This window comes from Pagrus major, chromosome 11, assembly GCF_040436345.1.
Source record: "Pagrus major chromosome 11, Pma_NU_1.0".
Classification (NCBI taxonomy): Eukaryota; Metazoa; Chordata; class Actinopteri; order Spariformes; family Sparidae; genus Pagrus; species Pagrus major.
This window is the reverse complement of record NC_133225.1, coordinates 4,960,947-4,986,144: the sequence shown is the minus strand read 5'-3', so window position 1 is coordinate 4,986,144 and position 25,198 is coordinate 4,960,947. Positions and strand designations below refer to the sequence as shown.

Below are 25,198 nucleotides of genomic sequence, written 5' to 3'. Positions count from 1 at the left end.
AGACATTCAGGTGGTTCACTGCCCCCTTTGTTTGTTTGCATATTGCAACTTTAACCTTTAAATTATACCGCTAACCTTGGATGACTTCGTACTGTGACGACTTTTAATCAGATGGATTTCAAACAGCTTTCAAGCTACGTGTATATGAAAAGAGATCATGCTATCTAAATAAAGCTACTAGCTAACAATGTGAAACCGATACCAAACTCAAATCCAAGAAAAACTATGGGATACAATGATTTTGTTGACAGTACTTTCAGCAGCAGCCAGACCTCTGCGCTTGTTAAAGGCCACAGGAGCATCTTGCTGCCGGGAATCATTTGAATAGATTTGTCATCACTGTGGCTTTGTTGGTTTCCCTTGTGAAAATGTCAACTGCGTATCTGCATCCACATCTCTAATAATGCAAATACAGTGAGCACGGTTTCTTCTCTCTGTTCTAGGTTTGAGCACAGCTGTCCAAAGACTGCGATGTCATCAAAAATGCAGAGCTCCAGTAGCATAGCTCAGGCCAGGCGGACGGTGCACCAGCTGAGGATAGAGGCCAGCATCGAGAGGATAAAGGTAGCTTTCATATTCATTCACGTGACTCGACTGCTCTGCTTCTACTACATGTATGTCGAGGTAGATCACTCTGTGGACTGATGTCTTCGCAGGTGTCCAAGGCTTCGTCGGACCTGATGCGCTACTGCGGAGAACACGCCAAGAACGACCCGCTGCTCATGGGCATCCCCGCTTCAGAAAACCCTTTCAAGGACAAGAAGCCTTGCACTGTTCTGTAGAGGAACACCTGAACTCTTGCTGCTTTCCTTTTCATTCTTGTGTGAGGAAAAAAAAGCTGATAGGAATATTGTTCACAACTTATCTTAAGGCCAGTGCACTCCCCTTAACCTTTTCACGAGCCCACTGCAGTTCAAGGAACGACTCCCTCTTTGTCTTGCTGTCAGATAACAGAAACACCAAAGACCAGGCAGAAGTCAGAAGCTGCGGCCTCGAGTCGAAGCTGCAGCTCAAACAAAGATGAGTAAAGCTGAGTGTAGCTGAGACGCAGAGGGCCACAGACCTCGGCCTGAAAATGGGAGAGTTCCCGACTCTCTAATTATCACAGCGACCGTAAACAACCCCCCCTCAATCATTTGGTCCAATCAGATCCAGGCTTTCAGCTTTCACCTCTTGCTTTAATCAGGCTTTGCTTCAGGAAACAGTTGTTATAGTTTGTGTGCTGCTGATAATGAGCAGCCAAGATAATGACATCCTGTCTCTGTGCCGTCCATCACGTGAAGACAAACTGATGCACGTCTCCTGCTTTGGAGTTCATCAGCTAGTCACAGTCAGAAATATAAAAACATAAAGTTTAAATACTACATATACAGAGCTTGAAGAACGGTGCAGAATAAAAGTATTGCTTGTCTGAGGTTTGTCAGACAGTATTGTAACGCCGCTGGTATCAGGTGATATCTGCGTCTTGGTGGTTGCCAGTTTGTGGACTGCCCTAATGTTAGCCAGCTAGCGTTAGCAATGTTAGCTAGTGCACAAACTGGCAACCACTTAAGGGGGCAGATGATTAAAAACAACAGGGGTGTTGTGACGTGAATGCAGTGGAAGGGGGAGATGTCGTGCAACATCAGGTGGCTGAACGTCATCAGTAACAGATTTTTAATCATATACTTCATATATATTAAATTATTCCACACTCTGTCATAGACAGAGCAGTTAAATTGGTCCAGATTGTCCTGACAAGTATGATGTAATCCTTCCTCAGAAAAATGATTCAGTTCAAATGTTGAGAGGATTTTTATTTTTCAGATATCGGGAGTTTCTTCTTCTGTCGTTGCTTTTGGATGTAGTAAAGTTTACTTACAGTGTCGACCTGTAATGTTGGGATTATTTGAGCTAGTTGCATTCTTGTTATATACTTTAATTGAATCCTTTGAACACCAGAGGAGGATTTCTCTTGTCAAAACACTTTATTTTTTGTGCTTTTGTTTACATTTGCCTTAATAATGAATGTAAAGCTTTCGGTGCTTTCTGTCTTTCTCTAAAAATGGAACAAATATGTACCATTTCACTGCACGTTGTGCGTCACCTTCTTGCATAATCGAGGGTATTCCTTGATTTATATAAAGAAATATTCATGATCCGGCCATGATTGCTAAAAAAAAAGAGGATTTGAGATCAATCTGTGCCATCCTGTCAGCTCTGCCTGTTCAGTGTCACTATTAAAAAAAATTCAGCGTCCCGATTTTTGTGTGTTGTGTCCGAGCTGAGGCTCGTTGCGGTACGATCCAGGCACTTTGAAAACGACTGTTAAACTCTGGAGTTTGAAACATTCCATGTTTTACTGTGAGGACGTGTGACTGGCAGCGTGTAGCTGTGACTGTATCTCAGTTGTGTGTTGGTGCTCACGCAAAAACTATTAGCAACTAATTTTTTTTGCTATTTTAACCAGCCAGGGCCTTAAAGATGAAGTGATCCCATTTCAACTCTCGACTACCTTTGAGTCACATAAGTGCTGTTGTCTTATACTGTGAATAACAGAGGCCCTTAGGTGAAGGGAGTGTTTCTAACTGTAGGCTGTTAACTCCATGTATGGCATCATATGTTGAATAATTAATAGCATATCTCAAACTGTACGTCCATAAATATTGTAGCGCAGGATGTTCGTCCATGAACCACAGTATGTGCTTGCTTGTAACTCTTTGCTTTCACTTTGTAGGACTGAACTTCAGCTTTTAATCTCTGTTCTGCGACATTAATTCAACTTTTTGAATTAAAACTGTTTTGTTTGGATTAATGGTGTGTTTGGCCTTTTTTTTACCGTGTGTGTTTTATTAAAGAGATGATTACATGAATGTGGTTTGTCACACCTGGTGAGTCGAGGTAAGAGAAAATAACTAACCCTGACGGGAGAATCGGATGTTTGAGCTGCACTGTGTAGAAAGATGTACGTGCAGAGTTTGACACCATCAGGCTGTTTTTCACATTCATTGCTTAAAGTGCAAATTTTCTCCGTGCTCATTAAAAATGTGATTGTAAGGGGGTCTTTTAGTGTTTTTCAGCTCATTGTTTTGGTCTTACTTTACTGCTCTTATCAACCTTATTTCCAGCAACAGCAGACAGCTGCTCTGAAAACCAACCGTCCACTAACATCCCCAGTTCCCACACCGACTAGCCGGTGAACACAGCGTCGCATTCAGCAGCTAAAGAGCCGGATATGTTAGAATTGTGGAGACCAAAACAGAGCTAAAAAGTTAAAAAACTCAACAGAAATGTCTCTTTTCCAGAAATCTTGGCCCCCGGTATTCAAGATAATCCACAGAACGTGTGAGTAGTTTCATGTAGGAACTATTTTATTTCTGCCAAACTACACCTGCGAGCTGTATCAATGTGCAGACGTTGTCCTAATTTGCACTCATTAGTACAATAACCAGTCCTGTTAACCAGTCATCATTCTGGTGTGGGACTCGCAGGTCACCACTTTCAGATGAGTAGATGAGTATCTCTGGTATCGGGTCAGGAGCACATAAACATTCTTGTTGTTGCTCTAATTTTTCACGTCCCCCCGGAGCCACGACCGGCCTGTTATGCAATAATCCCCGCTCTTCTCAGCAGCCCTTTCTGTCCTTTATCACTCTGCTCAGGTGTGATGTTACATCCACAATCAGGTCAGGCCATATTTGTTGGCCCACATTGATGTAAACCCCTCCATTCGAGTCAGATGATGGATGGCGCTGGCTTTGTAGCAGCGATGCTTGCGGTGATTGTGTTACCTGTCAGCGCAGTGGAGAAGCTCCAGGATAAGCCAATAATCCAGTATCGCCAATATCTCGTGTGCTTTTCAGCGGCCCCCTCCCCTGTGTGAAAGGGAGGCTGTGGTCGAGGTGGAAAATCGTGTGTTTTTTTGTCTTTTAAATGATCAAATTGTCTTCCAGGTGTCGTTTTACTCTTCCTGCTCTGGTATTTCTGATGTTATTGTTCCACTTTCCGAGGAAAAATCTCCTTTTTTATTGGCATTTTTTCTGTCTCGCCTGAAAGCGTGGTGTGCACTTGGTACTGAAAATGTTTTCCACAGAGCAGAGTGAACACTAGACTGTTCTGCCCACAGACTGTGGATCTGAACTCAACTCGGTTCACATGTGCACGTTTTGTCCTCCGTGCACATTTTTATCACATTTGCAAAACTGCACCCTTTAACTTCAGCCGATTAAACACGACCACAAACCCTCCGGCGACTCCGTCACACCCACACTCGCTCCTCCCCTCGTCTCCCGGCCGGTCCTCTGCATTTTGACCCAGTTTCCTCTCTCTCTCTCTCCCCATCCACCACTTGATAGGACCACCAGAGAGGACTGTTGTCCTCTTCATCTCCCTGCAGCAGGTCAGCCTCTCTGCTGCCTGTTAATTACAAGTGCTACTATTGTGAATGGTCGGGGGGGGGACCACCTCTATTCACAGGGCTATTTTTTGCCATGAGGCTAAAGTACTGTACAGCTCTAGCAATGGAGACCTGAATAGCCCTGACTCATGCATCCATTGTCTTGTGACCCCTCTGTGTAGAAAGGCTTTGTCCCTCCCCATTCTGCGCAAGCACCAATAATTTCTGGCTTTCTCTTTTTTTTTTTTGCAGTCTGGAACGAGTCTTCGACGAGGTTTTTTTCTCTTCTTCCCTCTGTGCTATTTTTAATCCGGTCAGCAGTAAATTTAGCTCTGATGGCGTGGATTGCGGAAAGGCTGTGAAGAATGAGCTGTCACGAAGAGCCCCATCCCACTCAGATTCACACTACAATGGGAATTCTCCTCCCCTCAATGTAACCAGATCCTCAAAATGTGCAAAAGGTCACATTTTACAGGAGTTCCCATGAAGGGAGCGATGCTGATTTCAAGGAATTGCATGCTAGCAGCAAAGATTTGGCACCGATCAGGTTACTTATTTAATAATTTCAACCTAAAACACTGTCTTGCTTTTGGTTCAAGCTGCAGAAAGAGGTCAGAGACATGTGTCGAGTTAATACTCAAACCTGCCCGGTGACATGCCAGGAGACAATCAGAACCAAGTGGGGCGACATGCTGAGCCTCATATGTTATGTGGGTGTGTGTGTGACTTCCTGCAAGCAAGCTGAACCTGTAGTACCTGGAAATCATCAAGGCAGAACCACTGCGTGAGCTGTCGTTCGTTTTATTTCATTCAACTTAACAAGGCAGAATTCCATGAACTATGCACAATAAATATAATTCCTTAAATTAATAAAACACATAAAAACATCAGTTAGTGGACAAGTCTGAACATTGCATTGCCCTTAAAATAATAATAATAATAATAATAATATAATAAACTGTGAAAACTTTCCCTTTTGTGTTATCAAAGTGACACATCTTTAAATACTATTAAATTAAATGTGCTGTTAAAAGAAATGGTTTGGTCGAATTCTCATGAGTTCATTGAAGCTGAGAGAGTTCTGACTGGTTCCACTCCAGCGTGGTCCAGTTCTTGGAGTCTTATCAACTGAGGCTCTCTGTCTTGCTTTGCTTTTTTTTTTTTTCCCCCTCCAGTCCAGTCCAGCGCTTGTGCTCACCACCACGTGTACTTGTCCGCTCACATGATTCAGTTTCCTGTAAAGGCTTCTTTCTCGGGAAGAGAAAGGCGCAGTCATACGTTGGAAATCCTGGAACTTGGACTGCTGAGTCACACTTCCTTGGCCCACGAGTCCACTCTGACCTGGTAAATTTGTTGGAACGTTTGGCCTCCTTTTTCTTTCTTGTGTTCTTTTTTTTTCCTGCCCCTCCCGTCTCCGTCTCTCTCTCTCTCTCTCTCCCTCTGGGGCACTTTCCAAAAGAAGGAGTCCAACACAGACATTAACACAGGCCTTGTGCAGTTACTTTTCCCCCAATGCACACAATACATTAATATTCCAAGCGGTTTCATCGGTCGGGCAGGTTGATCACGGGCACCCACTGATCCAAACAGCGGCTGTCTCTGCAGAATCTGTTCACTTTGCTCAGCGCCGGGTCCTTCCACAGGGACGACTGAGGATTCTGCAGGAGGAAGGGAGGAGGGGGACAAAGAGCATTAACATCTGCTTAAGTGCAAACAGATACAAATTATACAGATTGCACAACGGCTCCGTGCAGGTACTGACAATGACCTTGGCGCTAAAAGTAACACCGGCTCTATGTGGGCAAAACAAACCCCCTCGTCACAGTCTGAAGGGGAAGTGAGCAATGCAAAGAAGTGTAATAGTAAGCAGGCATGAGTAATGACACTTACAGTAACCAGAACACAGTGCAGGTCCATGGGCTCCCCGCCGGGCTTCACCCCTCCGAGTATCTCGGCCAGACGCCTCATGTTGCTCACCCGCAGGATGTTGATGTCGTTCTCGCAGCAGAACGCCTGGATTAAGGTGAAATGGATCTGGAGGGCCACGTCCTCCTCGTCGTCCGTGGCCAGCAGACACAGCACCACATTGTCCGGGTCCCTGAAGGGAAAAGGAAGAAACAGGAAGAGGTGTGAGGAAAAAAAAAATCTATCTCAGGGTTCATCCTTCATTTGTGCACTGGAGCTGATGCCACCCTGCAGTTATCTCGCTGTTAACTTACGCGTTGAGTGACTTTGCTGCCTCATAGACTCCAACAGTGATGCAACCCTGAGGTAATGCCGAGCTCAGGACCTCCTCCAATGCTTTGGCCACCGATTCCATCCTGAAAAACACACATTTATACACGTTTATTATAAAAAACACACACAAAACACTCAACACAGACATGGATAACTGTCATTTCACACGTTATGTGGTAATATTATGCAAATTAAGTGGGTGGGGGCTAATAATGTAACATTGCATGATGCACACAACCTGCATCGTGTACCAACACACAACAACACACACATTTCTCATTAACACTCAACAATAATAAAAACTGACGCTAGCTTAAAACAGCTAGCTAGCATAAGTTAACTTTAGCTTCTTGACGTTAGCTGACCGTTGCACTCGTGTTAGCTCACATTAAAGTACATTTTAATAGAAAAAAACACATTTATCTCAATGACAGCGAGAGAGACACCAAATAATATCCACGTCCAAGCATTTGCAGGTTTTTCTTCCATCCAAAAAGTCTTAAAAAGTGGTGTAAAATTCACATAAAAAGCAGCGCAAACTGACCTTTCTGATGAATTATCTCCACTGGTTTCTTCAAAAGTCATATTGCACATCCGAGCGGCTGGTGTGTTCAGTAATATATCCAGAGCGAAGCGGTGTGCGACCGGTCCTGCGAGCTGAGCGTGTCAGTGTGAGCCGGCGAGTCCCGAGTCTGCGGCGGTGAAACCCTCCGTCCGGCCCCCGCGGCTCATCTGCATAAAGCCCCGGTCACATGGCCGCGGCGCCGGCGTGCGGTGAGTGTGGCGACACCCTGCGGCCGCAGCGGGACACTGCAGCTGGGAAACATGCAGGACAAACCAGCTGCTCTCAGATGAGTCATCACAAAGATGATGGAGTAACAACTCTGAGTTGAGGATTTTACTTTTAATTTTTAATGTTTAACCTATCAGCTTTATTAGTCTACCAGTGTGTCAAGTGAAGGGAGCAGGCTGCACATGCACACACACACAGACACACACACACACACACAGACAAGTCATCAAACAAGTGATCCATTAGAAGTCTGCTCCCAGAACCAGACCGAACCAGAACAAACCAGCAAAAACTATATTTCTAAATTGGATTTGTAATTTTATTTTTTTGTTCAAAACATCTGAGGGGACAAATTGAACCTTATGACGGGTCAGCTTTGGCATCCAGTCCCCACTTAGGCAGCCCTGCTTATAAAAAGTCTTTTAAAACTTTTTTTTTTTAAAAAAAAAAAACATGAGCAGAAGGACTTTAGAGAAGTTCTGCACCAGTAACCCTAACCCATGCACACCAGCACATACACAAACAAGTGATTCATTAGAAGTCTGCTCCCAGAACCAGACCGAACCAGAGCAAACCAGCAAAAACTATATTTCTAAATTTGATTTTTAATTTGATTTTTTGGTTCAAAACATCTGAGGGGACAAATTGAACCTTATGACGAGTCAGCTTTGGCCTCCGGTCCCCACTTAGGCAGCCCTGCTTATAAAAAGTCTTTTAAAACTTATTTAAAGAAAAAAAAACATGAGCAGAAGGACTTTAGAGAAGTTCTGCACCAGTAACCCTAACCCATGCACACCAGCACATACACAAACAAGTGATTCATTAGAAGTCTGCTCCCAGAACCAGACCGAACCAGAGCAAACCAGCAAAAACTATATTTCTAAATTTGATTTTTAATTTGATTTTTTGGTTCAAAACATCTGAGGGGGCAGATTGAACCTTATGACGGGTCAGCTTTGGTTTCCGGGCCCCACGTGGGCAGCCCTGGTCTCGAAATACTGTCTTATAAAACATGAGCAGAAGGACTTTAGAGAGGTTCTGCACCAGCACGCCACCATAAAGGTAATAAAATGCAAGAGTCAGCATGTAATCTGCAAAGTAACTAGTAACTAAAGTTATGAAATAAGTGCAGCGGAGGTGGAAGTGCTATATTTTCCTCCAAAATGAAGTTGAAAATGGAAATACTCAAGTAAAGTACAAGTACCTCAAAAGAGTAATCACCAGACTGAAGCAGTAAAGAGGAGGATTCTGCTCTCTGGGTTCTCATGAGCAGAACTTTATGGATTTCTCTGTCCTGATTGGATAAAGTGGGCAGGGATACCAGAAAGTCTTTCCTCTTTAAACTCTATAACAGTGATTACTTCTGGACTACTGAGCTACTTAACACTCAGTTTAATAAATAAATAATATTACTAATAATACGTGTTAATGTATCAAAAGTAATTTTCTGGCAATAAATGTACTCGAGTATCAAAAGTACAAGTAAGATTAGACATTACTTCATTTTAAAATGCACTACTCTGGCTCTGATGCATCATGTAATCTGCAAAGTAACTAGTAACTAAAGTTATCAACTAAGTGCAGCCGAGGTGGAAGTACTATATTTTCCTCCAAAGTGTAAAGTAGTGGAAAATGGAAATACTCAAGTAAAGTACAAGTACCTCAAAACTGTCCTTCAGAGCTGAGTGAAAGTACTTAGTTACTTTCCATTACTGAGTTTACAGCAGCCTAAATTAAAAAGGTCATTTCTAACACATTATTAACACATTTTATTACTGTACCAGTGGGCTGATACTACATAAATATACACACAAATATATATATATATATACAGAAAATAAAGCCCCAGGATATATGAGTGTAATATAATGTGTTAGAGCGCCCTCTGGTGGGAATGTAACACATAACCGACTTTTTTTTCTTTTTACAAGAAACATTCCTCTCTGGAAGTTTTCCCCGCTGACCCGGGATCAGTTTCCACACGCTCCTGTTCACCGGTCCTTGTCAGAACCTGACCCGGGACCAGCTCAGCTCCACTCGGCTCTCCGCAGCCCGCCCGTGACGGTCCCTCTCTGCATCCTCCAGACCGGCAACGTGGCAAAACTCAACACTTGAAAGTTGCGCTTCTTGTCCCAGATGTAACCAACAGTCGGGTGGAGGGACAGAGAACAAGTTTGGGAATATTGTCTCTGGTTGGATTTCTCCTGAAGATGGACGAGGTTTCCTCTGGGCAGCTGTCAGGCTGCTCAGGGCGTGTTTACAGCCAGCTGTGTGGGACAGCTCACAGCTGGACCGGGAGCCCACATCAAGGATTATCCACATTTATAATCTGAATGACTTGACTTTGATTTTTTAAACTCTTTTCCCTCCTTTCATTGTGATTAGTTACACTTTTTTTATTCAGAGCGCTGCCTCCTGTGCAGCAGCAACACTTGCATGTGTGAACTTTATCCTCCTGTTATCATGCTGACTTGTTATCAGCTCATGTTGGGACGTTTCCTGTGAAATGATGTGGCAGTCGTTGATGCACTTTGACTTTGCGTCTGGCATGTGAGAGCTGGAAGAACCTAAACAGAACTTTTTTTTACTTTGGAGTAAGAAACAGGAACTTTACAAAACTCCTACTTTTTCCCCTCCATTACTTTACCTGATCCTGTGTGAAGGGGGTCAACATGGATCACAGAGGTCACCCCCGGCCCGACTCTGCTCAGCACAGAACCAGAGACAGAGAGGACTACTACAGGTATTCTCAGCAGGACAGGGAGCAGAGCTACCCGCCACCGAACCCCAGAGAGAGGGACCGGCACTGGGCTCAGCCTGACCCCCGATACAGGGCTCACTTCACCAGTCCTCCTGCCAGACCGGATCCTTACAGCACACAGCAGTACCCTTATGTTCACGGCCACCCAGAGCACCAAAGGCCCCACTCCAGGTGTGTACGCTCATGGGACATGGTTTTTTTTTCCTGTGCTTAGGGAGAAGTTAAAGGTGCCATATGTCAGAACTGGACACCTGTTGAATTACTCCAAACAAACAGGGGGCAGCGTATCTTTGTTTAGGTGAACTGCTCATTTAAAGGAAGAAGAGGGATGTGAAACACTCCATAAATCAGTGTTTCAGCACCTGATACCTCCTTTTATTTCCAGGCATGGGTACGAGTATCAGCCGCACAGCCAGTGGGACTACAGAGACGGCTACGGGTACTATGACTATGACTACTACAGAGGACAACATGGACGACAAGGTACAGTGATGCAGAGCAACTCCGCGAGACAACACAGCGTTTATTAGTTACAAACAAATACAATCATACTTATGTTGCTCTGATGGTAAAGATGCTGGTCAGTGGGCTGCACAGGACTCCTGGAGGACGGACCGGTACCATGACAGAACATACAAGCAGGAGCATTCAGCGGGGTCCAACACTGAGGAGTACAGGTGGGCTGCAAGATGAGTCAACTCCTTTATTGATTTGTAATTTTTCTGAGAGCAGAAAGCTGATTAATTTTGGTGTTTTTGCACCACACGTAAGAGGATTTGAAATCAAATGATGTCATGTGTACGTTCCTGTACTATAATGTGTATTTTAAGAATCAGAATAATATAATTTTGTTGTTTTTTGTATCTGTTGTTGACGAATGTAAGACAGTCCCTTGATGAACTTAAGCTTTTTTGTATTTAGTCAGACTTACACTCAACGGCCAAAGTCTTGTAATCCGTAACATACTGATACCTGTGTGCTTTTCATCCTGAAACATCACAGCTGCTCCTCACCTGGATTTGTATTTCTATGAACATATTGCTGCTTCAATCCTCTCAGGTACGACCAGAGGAGAGACAGCTCCCAGCATTACCTCAACGACGGCGAGGAGAATCCCTCCAGAGACAACGAGGAGGTCTCCTCTTATTACCTGGGGACGCTAGAAAGCTCCAAAAACTCAGGGTTGTCCTCCAGCAGCTACGAGCTGAGTCAGTACATTAACGGAGCCGAGCCCAGTGAGCCCGTTCACACATCCGGCGCTGCAGGTGAGTGAACAGGTAAAGCTTTTTTCTCTCTTCGCTCAGTTTTTATCATCATGATGTTCTCTGTCGTGCTCAGAACATGGACCTGTGCATCCGACGTCGGCTCCTCTCAAGTACTCAATCCCTCATGCGATCGTCAGCTTTGGGCCCGCAGGCCAGCTGATCCGGGTCACTCCGGGCCGGTCCACACAGGAGAACGTCAGCCAGCTGGAAATCCACAGTCTGGAGGTAGATTAGATGAGATACTCTTCATTTTAAACACTATATTCTTGAATAATACAAGAGATGATTTTTTTGTCTTTATGTGTGCACAGGTCATTCTCTGTGAGACAAAAGAACAGCAGGAGATGAGAAACTTCCCAGGACCTCTGACCCGGTACTGCTTCATAACCTAATAATGTTAATAAAAATGACTGATACAATTGTGAGACTATTTTTGAAAGTCAATCTTTAAATGTGTTGGATGTTTTTTCCTGTTTTGAAGGGAGGATCTGCACAAAGTGGATGCTATAGAGTTTGCCCACCAGAGGGCAGCTGCCTGCATGAGCGCTGACCAGCTGCATGATAAGAAGTCTGCTGCCCTCCTGTGGCATCTGCTGATACTGCTCTGCAGGCAGAATGGAGTAAGGAGACAGTAACTCAACATCATATTCATCATGTTTTTTCCCTGATACGCTCGTCACTAAATGTCCAACTGTTGCAGCAAATCGTTGGCTCAGATATCGCAGAGCTGCTGATGCAGGGCTCACACTCAGATGGCAGCTGGGAGTCAGAGGCTCCCACACTCATCGACTTCAGTGACGGCACGACTGCTGAAGTGCCGCCCTGTAAAGGAGACGACCTGCTCACGGGAGACGTCAGCAGCTTCAGCTCGGAGAGCTCTGGGAAGGCCCTGCAGAGCTACACTCAACTGCTGCTGGCAGGGAGAAAAAAGGTTTTTTTTTATTTAGTTCCTTATTTAAATAAATGTAGCAATACCACAATGTGAAAATAATCCATGACAAGTAAAGTAGTGCATTTAAAAATCCTACTGAAGTCAGAGGACACTGTAAGAAAAAAATAATGTAAAAACAACAAATATCCTGTTTTAAAGAAATTGCAAAAACATTAAATAGATTTTTTTCATCAAAGGTTTTACAGAGAAACACAAATTTATCACAATCACTTAAAGTGTGAAAACTAAAAGTACTTGAAATATTTTCACGAGAGGATCATTGGGAAGGAAAGAAAAAAAATAATGTGTATTAATTTTTTAATCTTTACTTTTCGGTGACATCTCGGAGATGTTTTCTTTTAGGGCCCTTAAATAAAAATAAAACTGTCTTAGAAGTTCAGGGAGGAAGTTATTCCACTTTGGTTGAACTGTTAACAATGCATTGTGTTATATGTAATATGTAATAATAGGATATATATTAAATATGCTCCTTTTAATGTGAAATCTTAATCTGACGAGTCACCAGTGACGAAAGCTGTCGGATAAATGTAGTGCGGAAAAACATGCGATGTTTCTGTCTGAAGTGTAGTGAAGTAAAAGTAAATTGTACTTTGTATACTTAGTTACTTTCCTTCACTGGTAATCTCAGCTTCACTCCAAATACCACTCTGCAGGGCAGGATATGAGTCCAGTGTGTACTCCCCGAAGAAATAGTTTAAATCAGGCATTTCATAAGGACACATTCTGTAACTGAGTGGCCTCTAAGCTTTACGTAACATCTGCGTTTGTCCCCCTCACACCTTCCCATATGTTGTCCAGGAGGCCTTGGAGTCGGCTATGAGCAGCGGCCTGTGGGGGCATGCGCTTTTTCTGGCCAGCAAGATGGACAACAGGTCCTATACCACTGTGCTGAACAGGTGAGACAACTAAAGTCATTTGAGACACGACAGCTGCGAGAAGTCGGCGCACTATACAACTCTACACACGAGTGGTAACGTGTGAAGAAGTAAACTTAGATACTTATGGCCTGCTTCGAATGTGTGTGACAGCTACGAGGGTCGAGAGTATTTCCGTCACTTGTATTTGGGGTATAACCTCAGCTTCCTGTGTGAGTGAGGAAGTAAGGAACTGCTCGTGTAAGGGTAAGAATATCAGGGTAAGCCAATCAGAGGCAGAAAAGGGCGGGTCATACCCAATGTCGACATCACCCATTGGTTCATGGACAACCGTTTCAAAGCTTCGAATCTGGCATCACGGCCGTCATTATTTTGGTTATTTCTCATTAGCTTGCATGCAGTCAGAGTTATTTTTGCCCCCTGTCGCCCTGCTGGCCATCAGAACCATCGAGCTCTGTCCATATTTTATACAGTCGATGTTCATGCCTTCGCCGTCCTGGAGAACATAATTGCCCTGTTAATCTTGCCCATCAAGTGATGACACATTGGCCTAAAAACAGGTTTACCATAGACAATCATACTAACTAATCCCTCAAAAGGAAAGTAAGGAACTCCTACAGCAACTAAACGAGGGAGACAGATGCTTCGACTTGTGACTTGTGTGGCACGTGGCAACGAACATGAAAAGACATCTACTCGATCCAGCAGGTCCTTTGGCTTTCTCACAGTCCTGTGTCCAAAAATGATGGCCTTTATTTAGAGGAGGGTAACCAGTGTTTAACGTAGTGTATAACTATGCTATTTCTGACCTTTAGTAGTCAAAAGTGCATCAATCATTATTAAGAAAGCAATAATGAGTTCTTGTTCCTTTGAGGTCACTACATGTCATTATTTATTACTTTGTTTTTGTGCCTCGGACCAGACGAGGAGGTTTTATGTTCAATGGTCGTCCAACTTTTCCATTCTGGTGAAAGTGATATATCCAAAATGCCTCAAGGGAACTTCTTAAAAATCTGGCACAAACATCGACTTGAATTGAACTCAAGGATGATATAATTAGAAATTAGTCCTCAAAGGTCACTGCGACCTCACAAAACACCTTTTTGGCCATAATGGAAGACTTCATACGCTTATTACGACGACGTTTCACACAAGTGTCGAAGAGGATAAACTGATGAAGTGATGACATTTTTGTATCCAAAAGGTCAAAGGTCAACTTCACTGTGACGTCAGTTCAAAAACACAAAAACACAAATGAACTCAGGAGGCTCATATGGTATCTATTCCCCCAGATGACTGAACTGCACATCTTGTAAACAGATTGACGGTCAGTTTTAGATTAGAGGAGCGACTTCACCCGTGCATTGTGTTATCAGCCCCAGTGTTGCTTGGTGTGGAGGCTGATGTGACATGCAACCATGTGAGCAACCTCACACATGATGTATATACTGAATGCACGCAAAACACTCCCATACACACAGACGCACATTCAAACATACACAGAATGCATGGCAAAAATAAGACTTCATGTTCTCCTGGAGGGGATTATTCAACACAGTCCTCTTCTGTCATTGTTCAACACCATAACTCAGGAACAGAAAGGGAGATCTGGTCTGATACTGATCTGGTGACGCTCATCTTGGCTCCCCACCTTGAAACGGTTTCTGATTGTACGATCTGTCGGTGCTGTCGGGTTGAAGTGACACACTGATACCCACACAGTCTTCCACAAGCTCCTTGGTGTTGAGCTTCAGGTGACTGATTATCTATCAGTCCTCTGTACTCCTCTGTAAAAATAGTCTCTAAGTGAAGACAGACAAATCATTAACTGGAATCATACAAAAATACACTTACATTAACTTTTATTGAAATGCTTTTAAGTCTTTACAACAGATATTATGTGATTCTGGACAGACATGGATGTAAACTACAACCTGACTGGTTGGTAGAATCATACATCTGCGAGCTGGTAACTCTAGTTCAGTGTTTATCTTGGCGTCTGGGTTATTTATAATTTACAGCCTGTATTCTTATTATAGTACATAACGGAGCATTAACACTTTCCTGTGGAGTGTAAATGATCTGGCTCGACATATATTAAACTCTGTTAATACCTTTTTAATTTCCAAAACTCAGTTTCTGTGAAATATTTATCATGTAACCCAATCTGTGTTTTACAGACTATTTTGGCTTCATCAGTATGTCCCACGCAGCACGTGTCCTCCCGTGACTCTGGAGGAATGTGTGGGGGAGGGCTGACAGATAGCCAGGCTGATTTTTGATTTGTAATTGACAGTGGTGGCAGAATTTGTGCCATTGACGAGGCCTCAGTTAAGATATGCAATGACAAAAAATGCTCTTTTGGCAGGTTTACAGGCCAGCTGACGCCCAGCGATCCCCTCCAGACCATCTTCCAGCTGCTGTCCGGGAGGGTCCCTGCTGTAGCCACGGTAAAACAACCAGAACATAAACACACGTGAATTAATACAATTTCTGTTATTGTATCCTTGAAACATCATCAGCGAATAAGAGGTTTGATAGTGATGTTCTCTTCCCAGTGCTGTGGAAGTGAAAAATGGGGAGACTGGAGGCCACATCTGGCTGTGATGCTCTCCAATGACACAGGAGATCCCGTCGTCCAACAGAGGGCCATCGTCACCATGGGAGACACTCTCGGTATGATGCGCATTCACAGACTGACTGACGGTTTGTATTGTTGTTTCTCCAAGCTGATTGTTTTCTGTTGCAGCCTCCAAAGGCCTCTTACACGCCGCCCACGTGTGCTACCTGACAGCCAGCGCTCCCTTCGGGGTGTTCACGCAGAAGGCAGACAGGCTGGTGCTTCTCGGCAGCAGCCACAGGTGAGCCGCAAAGTGCTTCCTGATGCTAATTATCTGTTTAATTGTCGTGCATGCAGTCAAAACTTTGATGGAGACACAAGGCAAGAAGTGAATGTCATTCACTGCTCCTTATTTCAGGCAATCCTTCGAATACTTTGCAACAAATCCTGCCATCCAGTGCACTGAGCTGTACGAGTACTGCCAGACACTTGGGGGCAAAGGCTTTTCAATACCGTCCTTTCAGGTAGCTCCAATTTACACCAGATCAGTTTTTTTTTAATAAATAATACACATCTCATTTGCAGTCATGTTTAAATAAATCTGATGAATGTTGCATTCAGGTGTATAAGTTCCTGTACGCCAGTCGACTGCTGGACTGTGGGCTCGCATCTCAGGCCTTTCACTACTGTGAGGTGGTGGGACAGGCGATCCTCAGACACAGGGAGCCTTTCTTTGTGCTCACTGGAGAGGTTATTAAGGTATGTTCATTTACACACGGACCTAATAAACATACAATCAAAGTGTTTTGGGTGTTTATCAGTTAAGTTGTACGTTGATGTACTGTATGTATGCGTCCTTTCTCCTGCAGCTGTCAGACAGGCTGAGACACACAGAGGGTCAGTTCAGTGAAGGAGGGCTGAGCGGAGCCGGGCAGGAACCCGACTGGCTGAAACATCTCCGTGCGAGGTACCACAGTTTACAGGTGAGAGCTCCAGACCAGCTGCTGCAGGGCCGTCATTTCAGAAGGATGTCTAGTATAAAGGAAAAATATGAAAATGAAATATAACTGATCAGAAATTCAAAGTTTTTCAACCCATAACATTGTTATGACGTAATGAGTTTTGTTTGTAGTTAGCTCCTACATTACGTACGTTGGGCAAATTGTTACAGACCTGGGATCTGTGGGGGGCACCAGATCGCACAAAATGCCAGTTTTTACATAATGTTGCTTTAAACCACCCACAGCTGCTTAACCATAACTTAAACCAACCAGATCTAAGATCTGCATCAGATTGTACTCACTCAAAGATATCAGCCACCTAAATAGACCTGATTTTTTTCCATCAAGATCCATGCATTAAAAATGCCCTATCTCTAGACTCTTGTTCGTCTGACAATATCTGTGTTATTTTACTCAGACGGGGAGTTACGACTGTACTGAAACATACCAGCCACCTCCTGAAGGAAATGCCCGTGAGGACAGAAAAGTGTGCTCAGGTAAATTCATATCCTCTCTTTACCTCAAATAACTCCATGTTGGCTTATAGAGGAGTTTCTTCTGCTTCTGCTGTCAAACTCAACACAAATTCAGGTCTCATTTTTCATGAGACAAGAAAAAGATCTAAAACTTTTTCTCTCCACAAAAGAAAACAATAATTTCTTTCAAATTATGAGCACAAATTTGGTGAACGCTTCTCCTTTGACAAGATAACCCCTGACAGGTGTGACGTATCAAGATGCTCATTAAACGGCATGATTAGTGCACAGGTGTGCTTTGGACCGGTCGCAATGAAAGGCAGTTTTATCACACAACACAGTGCCGCAGGTGTCACAAGGTGTCGCAGTACATCCAGCTGGCCTCACTACCGCAGGTCACATGTAACCACATCAGCCCATCTTCACCTTCATCTTCAGCTGCTTCGCCTGCAAGATTGTCTGAGACACTGAGACATAGAATCGAGCAATCGTTAACGGTCACACCTGTGCTTTTCCTGCTTTGACAAGTCAAAATGTCTGCTGTGAAACTGAGACAGCCGCTGAAGAGGAGTGAACCGAGCTTCCACAGGCCACAGACAACAACCTGATTATCTCTATGCAAGACAGAAGCATGAAGCAACTGGTGACATGCATCTGTGACATTGTGCTGTGCAAGAAAACTGCACATTTCAGAGTGGCCTTTCACTGTGACCAGTTCAAGACACACCTGTGCACTAATCATGCTGTTTAATGAGCATCTTGATACGTTACACCTGTCAGGTGGATGGATTATCTTGACAAAAGAGAGGTGCTCACTGACATGGATTTCAACAAATGTATGCTCAAAATTAGTTTAAGATAATCTACTTCAACTCGTGAAAAATGAGAGCAAAAACAAAAGCGTTTGCTAATAAATACTCTTAAAGATACGTAAGAATGTTGCTTTATTGTCCTACAGACTTGGACGATCCAAGCCGGGACATCCAGAGTCCAGAGCCTGAGCTCCTTTATTACAGAGGCAGCGAGGATCAGGAGACCTTTGAGCATCCAGTTGACGGAAACACAGAGGAAATGACAGCGACGTCATGGGATGCTAGCGGAGCTCAGAACTGGTACAAAATGTTCAGAAACTTGCCTTATTTAATTCAACCACATGTGATACCCAGTCTGAATGAACGCTGTTATGTCACTGATCCCTCCTTGTTCTCTCCGTCCAGGCCACACACCAATTACCCGCTGCCAGTAACGATGGTTTATGCTCCCTCAGCGGCCACAGTGGCCGCGGGCCAAGACTTCAGTTATCATAACACAGATAGCGCTGAAGTCACAACCGCCCCGCCTCATTGTCCTCAGAGTGATCTGCCATCAGCAGCAGAGGGTGAGAAGAAGCCCTAATGTTAGACAGCATGCATGTGTCTGTTCTGATGTTTATTATGGACTCTGGGGAGTCGGCGTGTGTGTGATACTTTGATTTCATTGCTCTTACAGGGGCTGAGTTGTTCTCTGGAGCCGGCCCAGTGAGTAATCTGTCTAATATCCTGTTCTGATAAATAAGCAAGAAACACAAAGATGGCAACCTCCTGGTTCATTGGTTCAAAATGTCAATGTTTTATAGCTGTTAAAGTGTTTTTCAATGTTTGATTACAAAACAAATATACAGTATATTGACATATACTAAAAAACATAATGTAATATATTTAAAATACATTTTCATACATGACAATAGACCACATACAGTGTATTTGACAATACATGCCAGTATATAGAGTGCCGCAGGAAAGAGTCCCAAAAAGGTGAAATCAGTTCGCAATTTAGCACTTTCGGTTCCCTCGTCTCAAAGCGATGGGTTTTTTGAATGGTGTTTGGTTAGATGCCTGAAATACGGTCGTTTGTTACCACAAGTTAAGAGTTATACATGTTTTGTTCTACGACATAAAGTATGTTTAGGCTTCTGTGTCTTTTAAAAAAGCCGGTTGCTAAACAAGTGGCTAAATGAGACTACAGAGGTCATCAGGTTCATTAAACCTCTCCTTACTAGATAACATATTGGATAGATAACAAACCTGTATTACAGTAGATTAGACAATGTACCTGGAAAATATGATAATATTTCTTACAATATATGAAAAATGGCAATATTGTTGTTATATTCAATCATACATTACAGGAGAAAATATTGGCTTATAACTGATGACACAAATAATGTAATGATTTACATGTGTAGAACATTTCTGCTGCATCAGTGAACCTTTTGGTAGCGTTGGTAATGTTTCCAGTAAGTCATGTGTATGTGTGTCTTTGTCTTCAACTGCTTTTTAAAGACGGGGGGTCAGATGCTGGAGGTCGGCATCAGTCAGCAGGGGCAAAGCCAGCACAGCACCCTGCAGGGTCCACAGGCCTCCGAGCAGAACCACGGGCCTCCTCAACAGGTGGGCGGAGCCTCTGTCATTGACAACATATTAAACCACGTCGCACGAGTCGTTTGACATGTGTGTATGTTTCATGTAGAGCGCAAAGGCGGGATGGTTCAGTGGTTGGTTCAAATCAAAACCCAAAGATGTTCAGAAGGAGAGTCCGGAGCAGGGAGGCCCAGCTCAGACAGTAAGAGTAGACTGAATATGCTCGAGTATTCATGTGTCATTAAGTTTTCAATGTGGTGATGTAAGATATGTATGTATATGTTTTTCTCAGAAGCTACCACCAACTACTAGTCTCTCTCCTCCTCCTCCTCCCCTGCCTGGCGTCGTCCCTCCTGGCACGTTCCCGTCACAGCCTCCCTCTGCAGGGATTAATCCATTTTCAAGGAAAGCAGGTGAATTATAAAATGATTTTTCTAATTTTATTTTACTTAGAAGTCATAAATATGTTGCCATGTTCAGAGTGTGAATTATACGAAGACAGTTGGGGGGGTTAACTTTTTCTCGAAGGTTTAAAGGGAACCCATTACGACGCAGACGCTTCAGTGAACTGAAGTCTTCCTATCCTGCTTGTTCAATATAATATCTGCAGTCTAGATGATGTTAAATCCATTACACCAGCTCACAGGGAAAGTACCACACCAACAAAGTATTGTAGATCAAAACTGCCAGCAAGACCATCGTCTCCACTCTCACACAGACCCATACAATGCACAAAGGACCAAATAATCCATCAACATGCCAAAGAGGTAGACAGATATGTTACATATGGCCTGGCTAACATTCAGTCTACATTGTAGATCCAATACTGGTCCCAATACCAAAATGAATGGATATACAGGACTCAACCTATAGGCTCAAAAGCCTCAGCATTAATTCAGAAGTGAGAAACATATGGATCCTGTATGGACTTGCTATTAGACTATTTTCAGGTTAAGAAAACTGCTGATTTTTGGGTGGTCTATGCCTTTAAGTAGTAGCTAGGCTAATGTTTCAGTCTTCAGTCTTAAAAAACTGACCAGAGAGGTTTGGTTTGACTGTCCTTGGCTTTCCTCCCTGTCATCCATGATGTTGAAAGCTCGCCATCCTCATGTCTTCCTGCGACTCTGACCTCCTTCTGCTTCCATGATACGACAGCACATACGTGTAAAAACTCTCCATCAGCCATACTGTCCTGCTCAGTATTCGGCCTGCGTGACAACCACACAAAACATAGGTTGCATTATCATCTCTAAGCCGTTTTTCAACTAACTCTTTTTTTAGCACTGATAAAGTGCCCAATATTTCCCACTATCATGTTTCATATCAAGTACAGAAATGCTCTGGATGGACTCGCATAGTAACTCGTATGTGACGGAAACAGCTGAGTTGTGCTTCCCAGAAGCTGACAGCAGCGAACTTACCAATGGACGCAGGAACATGTTGACCTCAGTAAACCCTCACAGCCACACAAAAGACTTATTAAAATGAAATAATGAGCTAAAGAAACTAAATACATTACTCATGTACTGCACTTAAGTACAATTTTAAGGTACTTGAGTATTGTTTTATGCTACTTTATACTTCCACTCCACTGTATTTCAGAGGAAATCATTGTACTCTCTACTCCACTACATTAATTTGACAGCTTTATATTACTTAGACAATCTTATAAATCACACTGCCTTATTAAAGATTAAACAAGTGGTTCACAAACTGTTCGGCTTGTGAGCCCTGACAAAAAAAATCTGTGTGGATTTGTCTTATTAGTCTATAAGTTGTTTACAGTTCCACCAAAGAGACATTTCCCCTCACATAACTGTTCGAGGCCCCAAAGAGGTAAAACTCTACAATATTTTACAAAAGTGCAAAGAAAAATCAGAAAAATTAACCCAAACTTACGTAGCAGAAGTTTGTTTTTCTTCTTTTCTACCCAATCTATCATCTCATGACCCCTTAGCAAACATTAGATGACATTTTGGAAATGCTGAGCCATAGACACATGTTAGTCTAGCTAGATAGCTACTTACATTATCCTACAGCGTTTTGAACACGGGCCAGCAACTGATGGGAGTGACACAGGCAGATCATTCACCTAAGGTAAGGTTAAGAAATGGTGCGGTCCACTTTAGGAGTGTCTGAAATCATATTAAAAGATTCTTCTAGGCAAGTATATGGAAAATATATGGTAATGTTTGCAAGTATAGTTAGGAAGGATAAACGTTCAACACTCCCAACCTGTTGTTTTTACCTCTTTTGGGGGTGTCTGGGTCGTAATTAGGGTGGTCAGTTCCCCCAAATCACCCCTGTAATTCAAACCCTGGCCATGTTCCACATTCTTCATGTGCAATGTGAAATTTGTGAGGTCACGACCCTTTTAGAGGAGCCGTGATCTTTTCTGTTTTGCTGCCATTGACACAGTCAACCAACGTGTCTAATTACATATTTCCGCTGAAGCAAATAAGATGCAGCTTGCATTTTTTTTTAAGCACTGAAATTTAAAACAGCGATAAGGCTGACACACGTGACATTTTACCAACACCAAACTATGCAAATATGATAGTTTTCTATAAATATCCTTCTTTATAGGCCAGCAGCTGGGGTAGGAACCATGACCATGTGTCACAGGTAAGTTAATCCACTTACAGATAAATATATCTCTAGCATTTTTTCAATTTTTGAAGGATTTAATCACTTTAACATGTTACATTGTTATTTTTAGGACCACTGACACCACTGAAACCAAAGTGGGGACATCATTCCACCTGCCACTACCAGCGCCTTCATGTCTAATGAGAGCTTCACCTGAGTTTGGATGAAGACCATTAAGATCCACACAACTCCGCACCACCAACATTTCTTTTTTAAGGATGCCCTTTCACAACCCCAGCTTGTGCACCATCATGTTCCATATTAGGTCCAGAAATACTCTGGATGGACTGACATAGTAACTCATATGTGACTGAAACAGCTGAGTTGTGCTTCCCTAAAGCTGACGGCAGGGAACTTACCAGTGGACGCAGGGAGATATTGACCCCGATATCCATTTAAGTGTGAAGGATTAGACCTTGCGGAAAAAGTTTGGGAGTGCAAAGTGTGACCACTTCAAAAGAGTATTGTATGTCATCGGACTCACAGCTCAGGTCACCCGCAAATGATTATCCATTCAATATGATGCAAGAGAATCAGCTAACCTTGAGTTCAAGTAGCATAAAGTACAGTATGATCATAACATGTCTATGCACTTAAATAAAACAACTTACCAATAATTAAAAAATACATTAAAACACAGATGAGATCTCTTAAATGTAAAGGTAATAGCCTCACAGAAGCTATCTTTGATCTTCCAAGCAACGTTTGTCGTAGGGATGTTAATAATAAATAATTAATAAATTAAGTCTCAACTGACATTCAGAGATGGGTGCAAAACATCAAAAGCATTTTGTTATATATTACAAATGCCTGCTTATCAAATATACCAAAATAAAATACAAAATGGTGGTTTGAGAAAATACATTCTATATAAACTGATATTTTAACATTTGGGTTCTGATGGGCCAGTCGTTGAACACCACTGACGCTAAGCAGAAGGACTTTCTGTCGGCCTCAAGGAAATTCTGGCAAACAAACCATCCGGTGACTCAGGAAGGGTAAGCGGTGCTTAGCCCCGGCTGTGTTGAGCCGGGGATGATAACTGCTGACCGGGATTGGGGATATTGTCAGGCAGCGGAAAGGGAGTTTGTCGTACAGTCTTGTGGACTTTTTATAGAGAACACCTGGGGAGTACCATGGAGGATACAGCGGGAGTAAGGGATAACGGGTTAATTCCTACGAGCTATCCGGTTCCTGTAAAACCAGAGTGAGAGCCATGACCCTATGCTCGGCACAAAGTCACATTCCCAGTGTGTGTTGGACCCCGCCAGGGTTGTCCCTTGTCCTCGATCCTGTTTGTGATATTCATGGACATGATGACAAGGTGCAGGGGAACCACAGAGTTGTGTCTATGCCGATGACATGGTTCTGTTGGCTTCTTCAGGCTGTGACCTCCACGTGGGCGGTTTGCAGCCAAGTGTGAAGCAGGTCAGACGAGGGTCACCACCTCTAAGTCCAAGGCCATGGTTTTCTACTGGAGAACAGTGGTGGTTGGGGGGGTTTAGATCCCTGCCCCAAGCGAAGGAGTTAAAGTATCTTGGGGTCTTGTTCACGAGTGATGGGAAGATGAAGCGTGAGATGGACAGGTGGTTTGGTGCGGCGCCAGCAGTACTGTAGGGGTTGCGCCGAACTGTTGTGGGTAGTCACCGAAATAATGAGATTGAGGATACAAGCGGATGAAATCACGCTGGCTGGGCTCTGCCTTAGAGATAGGGTGAGGAGCTCGGACATCCGGAGGGAGCTCGGAGTAGAGCCGATGCTCCTTTGCATTGAAAGGAGCCAGCTGAGGTGTTTCGGGTATCTGATTGGGATGCCTCCTGGGCTCCTCCCTTTGGGAGTTTTTGAGTACAACCAACTGGGAGGAGCCCCCAGGGACAGACCCAGAACTTGCTGGAGAGATATCTCATTTTTTTTTAATCTCGTCTTGCCTGGGAATGCTGTGGGATCCCCCAGCAGGAAGTGGAAAGTGTTTCTGGTGAGAATGATCCCGCTCAGCCTGCTGCCACGGATAAGCAGAAGAAGATGGATGGATGGAAGTTGATTGGAGGTCCGCAAGTCATTTTTTGGGTTCATCATTCAAGATACTTGGGTTTTGCATCAAACATATAATAAGTCAGTGGTTAAAACTGTTTTCTAATCGAAAAACATCCAACATATTTTATGTATTCTGAACGGTTGATGACTGAGTGAAATTGCTGGAACATTTTCAAATCCTAGTTTGCCGACTTTGCAATGCTTAGTGAATTATGGCATTTTGTGAACAGCAGATTGTTGCACCGACCCTGAAGTAGAAGTGGTCGGACGCATTCAGGTTCACGCTGCCTAGATGGATGATACCACATGCAGGGGGGGGGGACAGGGACAGACCTCTGCCAGGCAAACTGTCAACACGACCTACACTAGCTAGCAGATTCTTGTAGGATCAAGCTGTTTGTGTGCTTGTGATATTTAAAATGCCTTCGTCTCAGAAAGTTATTAATATTTCTGTTACGTAAACGTTTGTGTGACGACAGAGCTAGTTTGGCTTTCTTATATTGTATATAAACCACACAGTAATATATACTCATGGAAAATATTTTAAGGTAATATTTTTATCACTGTGTCACCTTGTAAGATGTTCTGATGTAACTGAGATTGTTTTTTATATCTGTCGTACGGCTTCTGCTTAATGTGTTATGTCAATGCTGTTTTTGTACCCCTGTACCGGCACATGTATTGTATTAATTACCAGTTCATCAGTCACATATTGAATAAATGCATCTTGCCAACAAATAGCAGGGATACCACATGGGGGCATCTCAGTTAATGTAGAGTAAGTGACAACACAACAGGTGCTGTCTCCTTTTACCATTAG

The 25,198-nt window shown here is 43.3% G+C and overlaps 3 protein-coding genes across 4 annotated transcripts in view; 2 read left to right on the top strand and 1 right to left on the bottom strand.

The window, feature by feature from the left end:
- The window catches only part of gng12b (guanine nucleotide binding protein (G protein), gamma 12b), a 32,148-nt gene extending 29,358 nt beyond the window's left edge, over positions 1 to 2,790 (top strand). For both annotated transcript variants that reach the window (XM_073477193.1, XM_073477192.1), the window contains exons 3-4: positions 444 to 564; positions 657 to 2,790. In XM_073477193.1, the coding sequence (XP_073333294.1) occupies positions 472 to 564; positions 657 to 782 (219 nt within the window). In that variant the 5' untranslated portion in view covers positions 444 to 471 and the 3' untranslated portion in view covers positions 783 to 2,790. The remainder of the gene's footprint in view (positions 1 to 443; positions 565 to 656) is intronic.
- Positions 2,791 to 5,160: 2,370 nt separating this feature from the next.
- Positions 5,161 to 7,298, bottom strand: gadd45ab (growth arrest and DNA-damage-inducible, alpha, b). Its single transcript, XM_073476578.1, has 4 exons — positions 7,158 to 7,298; positions 6,595 to 6,696; positions 6,266 to 6,473; positions 5,161 to 6,033 (listed from the first exon to the last, which is right to left on the bottom strand). Exons 1-4 carry the CDS (start codon positions 7,205 to 7,207, stop codon positions 5,920 to 5,922), a joined length of 474 nt encoding a protein of 157 aa, XP_073332679.1. The 5' UTR covers positions 7,208 to 7,298; the 3' UTR covers positions 5,161 to 5,919.
- Positions 7,299 to 9,465: 2,167 nt separating this feature from the next.
- sec16b (SEC16 homolog B, endoplasmic reticulum export factor) lies at positions 9,466 to 25,116 on the top strand. The gene is made up of 24 exons (XM_073476302.1): positions 9,466 to 10,338; positions 10,553 to 10,650; positions 10,742 to 10,844; positions 11,227 to 11,432; positions 11,506 to 11,657; positions 11,744 to 11,805; positions 11,914 to 12,052; positions 12,133 to 12,363; positions 13,183 to 13,280; positions 15,628 to 15,709; positions 15,818 to 15,935; positions 16,009 to 16,120; positions 16,238 to 16,343; positions 16,441 to 16,578; positions 16,689 to 16,802; positions 17,239 to 17,317; positions 18,255 to 18,408; positions 18,514 to 18,674; positions 18,785 to 18,813; positions 19,618 to 19,725; positions 19,805 to 19,897; positions 19,988 to 20,108; positions 22,282 to 22,320; positions 22,415 to 25,116. The coding sequence occupies exons 1-23, from the start codon at positions 10,079 to 10,081 to the stop codon at positions 22,296 to 22,298; spliced, it is 2,781 nt and encodes a 926-aa protein (XP_073332403.1). The 5' UTR covers positions 9,466 to 10,078; the 3' UTR covers positions 22,299 to 22,320; positions 22,415 to 25,116.
- Positions 25,117 to 25,198: the final 82 nt, after the last annotated feature.